This window comes from Xyrauchen texanus, chromosome 27 (assembly GCF_025860055.1).
Source record: "Xyrauchen texanus isolate HMW12.3.18 chromosome 27, RBS_HiC_50CHRs, whole genome shotgun sequence".
In the NCBI taxonomy this organism is placed as follows: domain Eukaryota; kingdom Metazoa; phylum Chordata; class Actinopteri; order Cypriniformes; family Catostomidae; genus Xyrauchen; species Xyrauchen texanus.
Window position 1 is genome coordinate 2,442,320 of NC_068302.1, and position 13,176 is coordinate 2,455,495.

General features: G+C 37.0%; 1 protein-coding gene across 5 annotated transcripts in view; it reads left to right on the forward strand.

Annotated features, from left to right (window-relative positions):
- Positions 1-13,176, forward strand: part of LOC127620704 (membrane-associated guanylate kinase, WW and PDZ domain-containing protein 1-like) — a 137,082-nt gene that overhangs the window by 73,572 nt on the left and 50,334 nt on the right. For 3 of the 5 annotated variants that reach the window (XM_052093894.1, XM_052093897.1, XM_052093896.1), the window contains exons 4-8: positions 1,129-1,338; positions 5,077-5,272; positions 8,023-8,105; positions 9,723-9,758; positions 9,987-10,044. In XM_052093894.1, coding sequence (XP_051949854.1) covers positions 1,129-1,338; positions 5,077-5,272; positions 8,023-8,105; positions 9,723-9,758; positions 9,987-10,044 — 583 coding nt within the window. Of the gene's footprint in view, positions 1-1,128; positions 1,339-5,076; positions 5,273-8,022; positions 8,106-9,719; positions 9,759-9,986; positions 10,045-13,176 lie in introns of all 5 variants that reach the window. The other 2 variants (XM_052093893.1, XM_052093895.1) reach the window with 1 other exon arrangement.

A 13,176-nucleotide genomic window follows, 5' to 3' on the forward strand; every position in this document is an offset into this window, starting at 1 on the left:
GACCAGTCTAGATCCAACTCTTCTATCGTTTTGCACACTTTCCAAAAATATCCTCCCCTGTCATAGTACCTTTGAGACTTTTTAGGGCTGCCAGCTCCTCGGACACTTCAAAGTTTGAGCTAACTCCGCGAAGAAAAATGAGCAGTTGTGCCGTGTCCTGCACGTCATTACATTCATCCAGCGCTAATGCAAAACAATCTAATTCTTTCACTTTTTCCTTCAGTTGGGCATATTATACCCCATTTCTTCAATTCGTCTGGTGATTGTACTTGCGGACAGACTCACCGCATTTAAGACGTCTTTCTTATCGGGGCACACCTCCTCCGCAACAGCATTCATACATGTCTTTACTGAACTCACCATCACTGAATGGCCTACCGCGAGGTTGCAATCAGTTTAGCTACCTGAAAGCTAGCTCGAATGGATGACTGGTTCAACTGGGTTTGCCGTACAAACGTATTTTGCTGAGCAGATAGTCCACTTTTTAGCTTCGACACTTTGTCTGCTCTAATTTGGCCTTGTAAACTCACATACTTGTCTCTGTGGCGGGTTTCATAGTGTCGGCAGAGATTGTATTCTTTGAACACGGAGACTGTTTCTTGACAGATGAGGCAAACAGCCATTTCTTTGCATTGAACAAAAAAATAATCACTTGTCCACTTTTGGTTAAATACCCTGCATTCTGAATCAACTTTTCTCTTTCCCAACCGTTTGGCCATTTTGTTGTCACTTTAAATTTTCTTGCTGGATCACGTGCACCCGCTCGATCACGATGGAACGTTAATCCGGGTGAATCTAACAAATAATTTGGCTACTTTAATAATTATAACTAAGGGAAATTTTATTTTGAAAGCCAATATGTATTATCAAATACAAATATGATATGATTAAAACATATTTAAAATTAAATTGTAAAAATATTTCTCTGCATGGCATTGTTCAGAGGGCCGGTCCAAATGTGGGGGCGGGCCGTATTCGGCGGGCCGTAGTTTGGGGACCCCTGCATTAGGCCTTTCTTTATACAAATCTCTCTCTCTCTCTCTCTCTCTCTCTCTCTCTCTCTCTCTCTGTTGCTCTCTGTCACACTTTCTTTTCAAGCATGTTAATGCCTGGTTCCTGGTTGTCTAGGTAACTATTATGGGACGCCACGGCCACCCAACGAACCTCGCAGTAGGACAGTGATTCCCCAAGATGTGTTGCGACAAAGTTTCACTGGTTCCCAGAATTCCTCGTCCAAGAGCAGCTTGTCCTACAGTCGCATGTACCATGCAGGAGTAGCACATACACAGCTGCAGGAGGATGCACACACCAGCCCAGGCATGAACAACACGTTTACAGGTGTGTGTGTGTGTGTGTGTATGTAAGAGTGTGTGTGTTAATGGTGATTTTCTATGTGTGAGTATTTGGCAGCCCCAGCTGGCTCCTAGGAGTATGCGTGTGTGTGTGTGTGTGTGTGTGTGTGTGTGTGTGTGTGTGTGTGTGTGTGTGTGTGTGTGTGTGTGTGTGTGAATGATCAAATCACGTGCAGAAATCAAGGGCCTCTCTTCTGTTTTTGTGCATGTGTGTGTGTGTGTGTGTGTGTGTGCGAGGGAGAGAGAAAGCAATCATTATTACTAGATTAAGTTAACCATTAAATGTGATCCCAATTTCTGTGAAGGAATATTTGTAAGTTAACCTTTTTTTGTTGACTTTTTTGTATGAATTTCAAAATCTACTGTGCTCCAATTACGTGAACGTGAAGTGTGTAATTTCTGCACCTCTCTTGCGTCACCAAACAAAACGGCAAAAATTCTGTTTTTAAACAGCTTTCCCGAACAATAATTCCATCATCCATTGGTAAGCAAAAAAATAGTCCTGTCTCAAACTCACGCCATTGGTTTAGCCAATGTTGCGATGTCTGGCTGGTCAGGATACTCAAACAAACAGAGCAAAGTTTTGGTAACGCCACAGAGTTTTTGGGGAAAATCAACCTACTTACTTGTAGTTTTCTATCCATATTAAGCTGTGAAAGTAAGAAGTTTTAAGCAATATCTTTACTTAAAGGGTGTTGTAAGGCATGATGCACAGTCTAATATAGTCTCAATATTCATAATATAATACAGTCTTTATTGTACATTAGTACTTTAGAGTACTTTATTACATTGTTACTACTAGAGTACTTTTTAGAGTACTTTATTGCTTTTTATATACTATTATGCACTGCATAATAAAACATTAAGGACATAAATATTCAAAAAGTTTCAAGTATTTAAGATAAATGTTCTTATATGTTATATCTTATGTGTTGCTTCTCAAGTAAATATATGTTGTTTTAAGGATTTTTTTACCATTTTAAATGGAAAACAAGAAAAACAATATGATTTTTTTGCAGTGAATTATTTTACTGAATTAAACTTATAAAAATAAATGTTTCCCTTTAATTCAGTGAATGTTATTTAGATTTATTTTTAAAAGATAATTTTGTCCTCTTTATTGTTAGTAAGCACGTTTAATACAACCTTTTATGTCGAGGCACAAGCTGAATAGTCGGTTAAGAGCTAATAATTAATCTTGGAAATAATAGCCAGAATAGTCGAATAATCGTTTTAATAATCGCTAGATTAGTCGATTATCAAAATAATCATACGTTGCAGCTCTAATCATAAACAGTATTTTTAGGTCGCTCATTTTTTTAACATGTTATTTTTTTATAGCCTATAATTAATTGTACTGAACTAAAATGTTAAATCGACAGCACTAATAAAAACACAGGACTTTCATATACTTACATTAGAAAAGAACTTAAGCTTGTCTGATAATATGGCAGCAACAGTCAAACGTATGATTGATCAGTAACATATTTAAGGAGGGTCAGTTTGGATCTTAATGAAGGATTTTTATATTCTTGTCCTGAAGTATGTATGTCATATTTTTCAGAGGTATTTGGCTGTGTTTTTGTGTGTGTGTGTGGGAATAGATCGCAGTAGCTGTATTAGCATGCTGCTGGCGTCTCTACTCACTGAAGCCTGTCTCAATTAGAGTCACATCGATGGGCTTGTTCCACAAAGAATCGCTTTAAGAGTCAGCCCTGGAAGTGTGCATGTGTGACAGTGGCTCTGTTCCAAAATCCAGCGAGCTGCATATGTAGGCAGCATTTCAAGTTATCAAACATGCATTCCCAACACAAAATCTGTACCTAAAAAGTAGGGGGCACAGTAATTATGCTTCCTTCTAAGATACTTTTTTTTGGCAGCATTGCATGTGTCCATCACAGATATATTCCTGTTTGCATTGTGAAGAAATATTATAATATTATAAACAAATTCATTACCAAACAATACTGTTTAAAACCCTTAAACTGTAAAACTACTTTTACATTTACACTGTTGTTTTTGGAATTTATTAAAAATATGTTTTAATTAAAAAACAAATATAATATAAAATATATATATATTTATTCTATTTACATTGTTTAATATTATATTATGCAATAGTAAAATATTTCTTTCATAATTTCTTCACTTTCAAACATTATTTTAATGTTCTTTGATTAAACCTAGGAGCCCTTATTTCTCAAGAAACAAAACCTTTAACATTTCCTTTCATCATTTTATCACTCTACAGAAATAAAGAAAGTGTGTGTCTCGTCCTCTGTATCATTAACACTGCATGTATGAACCCATTATGACCAGGAACGTTTGCCATTGCATGATTTTATAAAGTGAAACTGGAGCATTTTGCATTCACTATCAAAGTTTATATTTGTTTGTTTATATTTTTTGCACAAGCATCTACTGACGGTGTGTCCATCAGAGCACTTGAGAAGCACTTCAGACAATTTTCTGGACAGGAGCTGCTCTGGTTGACATCCGCGACACCCGTGTGAATGGAATTTAAAGTGCACATTAATCGTAGTTATCTCAAATATCCACGGTTAGATAAAATAACCACGATCAGACAGTTATTTAATAAACGCAATTCACTATTCACACATACTGTGGACTAATTGCAAAACATTGGTCACTTCATAAATATTATTGTATGTGTTTATATGTATATCTTATGATAAACTGAAACATAAAAAAAAATCAAATGCCTTAATCACGTTCCATCACAGTATACACATCTGAAATCTAGGTGGCACTCCAACACATTTTGGCCCTCACAGATGTGCTTGTCCATAGACATTTAGTCTAGAAGCTCAATCTGTGTGTCATTAGAAAGCTGCGAACGCCCCCACAAACCATACTCCAAAACCAAACTTTAACATATTAATCATACTTTGTTTTGTGATTTAGCACCCCCCTTTGGGTCCATAGAGTTTAAGGAGTTAAAAAAATAGTTACATCTAATTCAAATAAATTATTTTACCAAATATTTTTTGTGCAATGGATTTTTACACTTGTTTGATGTGGCATTAGCTTAGCAACATGCTAACACCAGACATCAATGAAATCAGTTGACATTTTATTCAATACCAAAGTGTATTAATAAGAAATAGTTCAATTGAATACAAATGTAATTTTACCCAATATTTGTGTGCATTTTCCCACTTTTCTTTTAGTAAAGGAAAAGTAATGAATCATTAGCGTAGCAACATGCTAACATTAAACTGCATTAAAATCTATTTAGGTTTTATTAAATACAAAAATGAATCAATAACAAATGGCTTAATCTAATGAAACTTTGACTGTTTAACCCAATTTATGTATTTGCTTTGTATGCTTACACTATATTATCTTAGCAATATGCTAATGTTAGACTCTACTGAAATCAGTTGTGTAGGTCTCTTATGTGCTTCTTGTGAGGAGGGCTAGCATATTTGTCTGACACACAGTTGCTGTCTATGTAGAGCGCTTTAAATCAGTCACTTTCTGTATGAAGTTCCATTTCAGGATGCTGCTGTCAGCTGCCTATGCAGACAGTAAGACCGATTTTGGAACAGAGCCAGAGTTTATGTGGAATTGTTTGCTGCTTGCAGTTTGTGATTTTAATTTTGCATGAAAATTTTTTTTTTTGTCTCTTCCCACATCCTCCTGTATTTATACCCAGAGTTTTTAGCATGTAGTCTCTTCCCCTCTCCGCTGTTGTGTACAGGAGACTCGAGCCGTCCGGACGTGCACGGTGTGGTGCGAGAGAATGCCCCCACCTATGTGTTGAACAACATGGCAGCGTCCCCCTCGGCCAACTCCAAACACCTCCCCGCGCTGCCGCCAGACGAGGACCCGCTCAGACCGCTGCCAGTCAACTGGGAGATGGCCTGCACTGAGAATGGAGAGATCTACTTCATAGAGTATGAAAAACATTACAACTAAAATGTTAAGAAGTCTTCCATATTGACATTGGTATATCTAGGTACTAGAGATGTACAGTGTTATATAGTGGTCGACCGATTAATCGCCTGATATTTCGTATTTTTAAATTATCGTATCGGACAATTCATTTTCCTTTTTGGCTGATTGATTTATCATGTCGCGAGGGCACCAAATTGCCTGCTTGCTTGTGAAGTTGTAAATGACCAATCACAGTTCATAATGTTGTTAAGTGCAATCCTGTTACTATTGTGTGATGGTCAGTCTGTGACACTCCAAGAAGGCGATCCGGGTCATGTCTAGAAAGTAACCCCACAGTTACCTAAAGTGTGGCGAGCGTCCCACAGAAAATCTACCCCAAACCTGAACTTAGTAACAGTGAATGAGACTCTTGCGAAATGTAGGCTGTCAGGGTCTACTATACCTTCTAGGAAGAGCAGGTGATCCGGTCCGTGTAAACTGAAAGCAGCTCACTGGAAGCCCTTCACACGCACTATAAGTAAATCGCAAATGTACACATGCTGGACTACTGTGTGCACTGTTGTTATTTCCTTCTTCCTAATATATTGACAATTTCTTTATGCGCAAACAAATTACTACATTTGGAAGACTAAACAGAAACTAAGAGAAAAGGCTTTCTGCTATTACAAGCACACAAAATTATATTTTAATATTAATATTTATTTATAAAAAGTTACAGTTAAGTGAAACTATGAGAAAATATATATAGAAAATATATATGAGAAAATATATATCTGCATTATACTGGTCTATCGGCCGCTAGGGGTGGGAGAATTGTTTTTATTATGAATGCATTGAACAAACAAATGTATTTCAAAATAATCCGTTGAAGTATTTAATTTAATATTTATTTGAGTGTTTTGATAGAGAATCAATATGTTTTTCTGTAATTTACAGTGCATCAGGAAAGTATTCACAGCGCTTCACTTTTTCCACATTTTGTTATTCCAAAATGGATTAAATTCATTATTTTCCTCAAAATTCTACAAACAATACCCCATAATGACAACATGAAAGAAGTTTGTTTGTAATCTTTGCAAATTTATTAAAAACAAAGAACAAAACAAAAATCACATATACATAAGTATACACACCCTTTGCCATGACACTCAAAATTGAGCTCAGGTGCATCCTGTTTCCACTGATCATCCTTGAGATGTTTCTACAGCTTGATTGGAGTCCACCTGTGGTAAATTCAGTTGATTGGACATGATTTGGAAAGGCACACACCTGTCTATATAAGGTCCCACAGTTAACAGTGCATGTCAGAGCACAAACCAAGCCATGAAGTCCAAAGAATTGTCTGTAGACCTCTCATGTATTCAAGGCGCAAGGAATCTATTTTAATACCTTTTACTTGATGGTTGCGCCACATTACATATTTAAAGTCAATAAACCTTTTTTTCATTTACAAAATGCTAAAAATGTTTTTCAAAATATTTGTACATTTTGAAATTTGAAAAGTTCATATTTTGACTTTCATAATATTCTTTTGCGTGCTTTATTTTGACGTGGTGAAACAGATCACTTGTATTATGAGTAATTATCGTCGAGTGAACCACAGATTTCGCCCCTGTCTTAATAACAAGCTCCTCAAGTCGTCCCGTTCTGTGGAGATGTCTTTCTCCATTTGGGCTTTTTTGGGGTCAAAAATGATGAAGTAGCACGAGTGATCCCGCTCGAAGCTCTCCTGTCTCTGAAGCACAAATATCGGAAAGCCTACAGGATTTGTGTGCACGTCAGAGCTCCAGAGACAGCACGCACCACAGTCATGTGACAGATGAGAAGAATATTAAGCGCCAAAAGGGGAATTGAGTAAAATTCGTTAAATTCTCTTGCTTCAATGAGGAAAAACCCTGTCCATGTTACTTCAATTCTCTCAGTCTCACTTAAAGCGATGCACACTGATTGCAGCACTGATTGCAGACACTTTATATTATTGCCACAATATATGTATATATATATATATATATCGTCATATAGCCCATCCCTACATTGTATTGAACAAAATTTCCCAGCGCTAAAAGCAAGTTAAAGGTTCTCTCAAACCGATTAATGCTCTATCGAGTTTTAAATCAACAAAACCGACCTCCATACCCTACACCTTAATCCTAAACCTAACCGATAGTGTCAGAAAAGCAAATACAGTATGTGTTGAAAAATGCGATTGCTGAAGCAACCATGTCATTTTGTGGTGCTTCTATGAGACTTTCAGCTCACGTGATGACTCGCCTGCTCTTTAGGACTCGCACCCCCGTCCTTTACTGCCCAATTTGAACAAGCTTGTAAATGTAGTTGATTAGGTAATACAAACTTTAAATGAGTCATGCGCTAGAGTAAAAGACTTTAGAGGTCATAAGATAGAATTGTGTGAGGACAGGGGTGAACAGTTAGTCTTTATGTACTGATAATCTGCGGTTTTACTCGTGATTTGTGTGAAAGTGAGTAAATGTCATTGTTTTTGTAGTGGCTCTAGTGTTCATTTCACCAGGAAATTACCGCAATACATACAATGAGCAACGTAATTTTTTTGGAAAAACGTTTAGGTACAGTGATGTGATTTCAGGCCAGGTTGAAGATTACTTCATAGTACACTCTGCTCACATTTTAAGAACTGAAGTAATGATAGTGTACTTTTTATCTATTTATTCAACCGAATAATTGTTATTCCCAAACTGTCACTCATGCAAATTATGTTATGTTTTTAAAGCCACAACACAAAGACAACGTCATGGATGGACCCTCGGTGTCAGGACAATCAGCCCAAGCCACTGGAGGAGTGTGAGGATGATGGTAAGAATGTTTGTTCACCTGATCATCAGATCTGTGGCTTTGTTTGTTTTGCCTTTTTACCACATTACTGATATCTTAAGGCATTTAGATTTACTTTGCCATGTTGTAAATGTCTATATCCACCTCGTGTTTTCTCATGTTTCCCAAGATTTAGATCAATCTAGCCTAAATAACACAAGTGCTACCTTTAGCAAAACATATAGTATGTACGCTACAGCGACGCCTCTTCTAATGAATGGATTGGGCTTTTACAGCCACATTTATCATTGACAAGTTTAAATTCAAATGCACTCTGTGCCCCTACAGAGTAATATTGGCATTAGAAAACCAGATGTAACCACCCAACATCAGTGCCTGACCTCATTAATACTGTTTGGCTCAATGCAAGCAAATCCCTGCAGCAGTGATCCAGCGGCAAGTCTTCCCAAAAGAGTGGCTGATCGCAACAAACACCAGCTGCTCCATGAGTATCTGTTTGTTCAGTCCTCCTGAGAAGGGTTTATTCACCAGTAGAGGGCAATCTTCAACATTAACCTGTAGTTGCTGACTTAAGATAAATAAAGAAAATGATATTTTGCTTAAAGGAAATGGAGACAATTTTTGGGACCTTTAAGATTATTAGCATCATATACAAATAAAGCAATTCAAGCTAGTGTAAAACATTCTTAATTTGCCGAAATAAATGTTATAATTTACAACAAATAAAAGTACATAAAAACATTTGAAAAGATTCAAAGTAAAGCCCATATCATATTAGATCTAATTAAAAGTCATATTAGATCTGTTATCATGTTGTCGGGTAATAAGATCAGTATTTTACTTTGCATAATAATTCACTGATCTGAGTGGAATAAGAGATGTGTTTTATGAGGCAAAATCTGTCTAAAAGTAAAATTGTGTCTCTTAGAATATGATTTGTTCCGTGACAGACATTTTTGTTCACACTATGCTCAGATTAAGATAATACAGTGTAAAATAATAAAAAAAATCCATATTTGACTGAACAATCAAAACACTCAATGTCAGTGTTGTGGTAGTTACTGTGTTTTGGCTTTGTGTGTCAGGAAACAATAGTGTCATGTGTTGCCTGAATATTAATAGAAAATAAAGTCCAGCATGCTAAAACTGTAGGGAAAGATTCCATCTGGTGATGTGAGTTCATTGTAGGCCTTTCCTGGTTGCACCCTAATTTGCATACTATCTGTTGTATGTAGTATGTGAGAATATGATTGGTGCATTGAGAACAGTCAGTAAAGATGAGCCAATTGGAGGTTAGAGCTGCCACAGCTTTTTGTGTGCAACTAAAAGCTTAGTAATGATAAATACAAAATGCTGTATTTAGCTAGGTGCTAATGCTAACTTGCAAACAGTTCCAAGGTGTGTAGTATCAGCAAACTGTGCTAATGTATCAAGACACAATTTTAAACATGTGGTAGTATATAACAATACTGGTGTCTTTCTACATTCTCAAAAGTATGTCTTATCCCATCATCAGAAAGTTACTGATTTTTAGTTCTACACTTTTATAAATGATGTGTTGGTATTCTAAATACCATATTCACTGGTATTCATATTCTCTCTCTGTCTGTCTCTATACCTTTACTTCTCTTGGAGAAGAGGGTGTACACACAGAAGAACCAGACAACGATCTTGGTATGTTTCACAGTTTTTATTGTAAAATATTGAATGCATTCAAGCAGCTATTAGAATCATTACAGCATTAATCTAGCTATAGTAGAACCATATACACACTTTTGAACAAACACAATTGCATTTAGGATCTAACATTTAATTACTCAAAAATTATAACAGTGTTGTCAATAATACTGACAGGATGTAGAATGTGTCATAAAAGTCTTTTATTAGTCTCTTTGTGCTCAGAACTGCCCCCTGGCTGGGAGAAGATCGATGATCCAGTCTATGGAGTTTATTATGTTGAGTAAGTGTCAGTATACTTCATAATTCAGTCAATTAGGGGTGTGAAGTGAAACAATCTAAATTCAATGCATTAATTCTGGAATTTAATGGGCCAATCTTATTACTACAATAATACCCAATGTGTTAGGAGCTCAATTCCTGAGCTTTTGAATGTAAAGCCTGCTAATTTTGCAGACTGATCACACAGGAGGTTTAAAGTTCTGCTGCTGATTTCGGCTTGTTTACCGAAGTTCAGACCACTGCCCCAATTTCACCAGTTTCCGGGTAAAATGTCAACAGGGTGGTGCAAAAAGCGAGCTGTAATTTTAGTAGTAAATAATGGAATACAGTCAACATGAATTCACGTTTTATCAACTCTACCCCCAACCCAAACCAACCCTAAACCTAAACGTCAGTGGAATAAAAAATATAATCTTAGAGTGAAAATGCAACATCTGAATCGTGCTAATAATTGATTATGTGAACACAGTTACTTCCTTGTTTAGATGATCCGAACACGTCTCGGAGTGAATGCGATTACTCCTGGTTTCCATGGGACTAGAAACATGATTACTTAACCCATGTCTCTGAATGAATAAGTTGTTTTTTCAAGTAATTTTCATTTATATAGCGCTTTTCACAACACATAATTTCAAAGCAGCTTTTCAGAAAATTATGCTTCAACAGAAAAATCTGTAATTTAGTCATGTCTTTAAGTCTTAATATTGCGGTAAAAAAAAAAAAAAAAAGACATGATTGTAAATTGTGCTTATAAATATAATTCTATTATATTATTTCTTTTAATTTAGACACCCAGTGATCAAGCTTATGGCGACTGTGGTGAGGAACACAAAACTCCATAAGATGATGGTTAAAGGAGAAACAAAACCTAACCAGCATGAATATAATGCCAATATTATTTATTTATGTGTAGTACAAGTCAAGATTTAAAATGAGTAAACTAAGTAAGTTTTAGGGGGCCAATGTTTAAACAAAAAGATATTGTATTAACTGTCATTTTAATGATTAATGTCTTAGAATAAAATTCTTAATTAACTGCGGAAGTGCAAACAGATGAATCGTCTGTTGTTATTTGGTTGATGAAGGCTGCAATTAATTTATTATCTGTGTATTCCATTTTAAGAATGAAGTCCATCCTTTGACCAAGGTGATGCACTACAGTTCGACTGTAAGCTTGTGGCAGATTTATTTCCAGTGGAGTCCTTTTTAAATCCAAGTTTCAGTAGTGTACAATGAAGTATCCCATGTCTGACGGTTGGTGCTGGCATCAGTTCATTTTCTGTGATAGTGATATCTGTCTGGCACAGGCTGCAGTTAGTTGTCATCACTCAGCAACATGTAGTAGTGGGAGTCTGATATCAGACAGTACCGGAGTCAGACATCATGCAGGACTGGTGCTGGATCTGGCCGGCTCTGGCAACCTCTGGATATTAGTCCAATCCACTTTGCTTAAGTCCCATTTACATAGCCAGAGGACAGATTGATATCAAATATAACATCTAAGTTCTTCGCTGTAGAAGATGACGTAATAGTGCACGCATCGAGAGTCAGTTGTGTTTTAGCATCTTATTTTAAAAAGTTTTTGGTCCAATAATTAGTACCTCTGTTTTGTCGGAACACAATTACTTCCTAAATTTCCATGGGACTAGAAACACAATAACTTCCTGGTTTACATGGGATCCGAACCCTTGTTCTGGAGCAAACACAAGTATTTCCTTGTTTCCTTGAGAATTGAAATACAATTACTTCCTGGTTTGCTTAAGACAAGAAACATGATAACTTCCTGGTTTCCATGGGTCTGAACCCATGTCTCAGAGCTAATGTGATTACTTTGGTTTCCTTGGGACTAGAAACACGATTACTTGTTGGTTTGCACAGGATTAGAAACTCGACTAAATAACTTCCTGGTTTCTACAGGATCTGAACCCATGTCTCAGAGTGAATGTGATTACTTTCTGGTTTCCATGGGATCCGAACACATGTTTTGGGGAAAACGCAACCAATTTTGGTTTCCTTGGGACTAGAAACATGATTACTTCCTAGTTTCCATGGGATCTGAACCGGTGTCTCAGAGCAAGCACAATTAGTTCCTGATTTCCATGGGACTTGAAATGCGATTACATACTGGTTTCTATGGGGTCCAAACCTGTGTCTCGGAGCAGATACATTTACTTTCTGATTTCCATGTGACTAGAAACGCAATTATTTCCTGTATTCCGAATCCATGTTTCGAAGCAAACTCGCTTTTTCCTGGTTTTCATGGGACTAGAACCACGATTACTTCCTGGTTTGCATCGGACTATAAACACCATTACTTTCCATGGAATCCAAACCCATATATACTTCCTGGTTTCCATGGGACTAGACACCAGATTACTTTCTGGTTAACACACAATCTAAACCAGTGTCTCTGAGAAAACTCTGAGAAAAAAAGGTTGTTCACACAACATACTATCAGCACCATCACAGGGAAAGGTAATGTTATGAATGCAGACGAGGGCAGACAAGGAGTGGGATCTAAATGCGGGTTCTTTATTAACTGAAATGAGTAAACACAAAACAAGCAGGAACAAAAGAAAACATCCACGGGGGGACAAAACTGAAACTAAAACACGAACACAACGGAGGAACACGGAACTAGGGAAACACAGCAGGAAAAAAACATGGCAAGACAGGCAACAGAGCAAACATAGGAACATCAACATTCAACGATCGACAAGGAGTGGAGAACAAACAGGGTTATATACACATACACAGGATGATCACAAACGACAATCTCTGTTATGAATGCAGACGAGGGCAAACAAGGAGTGGGATCTAAATGCGGGTTCTTTATTAACTGAAATGAGTAAACACAAAACAAGCAGGAACAATGACTGAGTGCTGGCAGTGATGAGATCCGGGAATTGTGGGAAGTGTAGTTTTAGACAAAGACAAGTGAAACACAGGGCAGACAACAAGGGAATCGTGACAGGTAAACACATTTGAATTGATGCAAAAATATCTGATGGGTGTTACCACTTGTCAGTAATTCAGCAGAATGGGGTTCATTTCAGGGTACATGGGGCACTGGTGCCCCCCAGGGATGTGTGCTCTCCACACTAACCTTCTCCCTGTATACAAATGGCTGCAC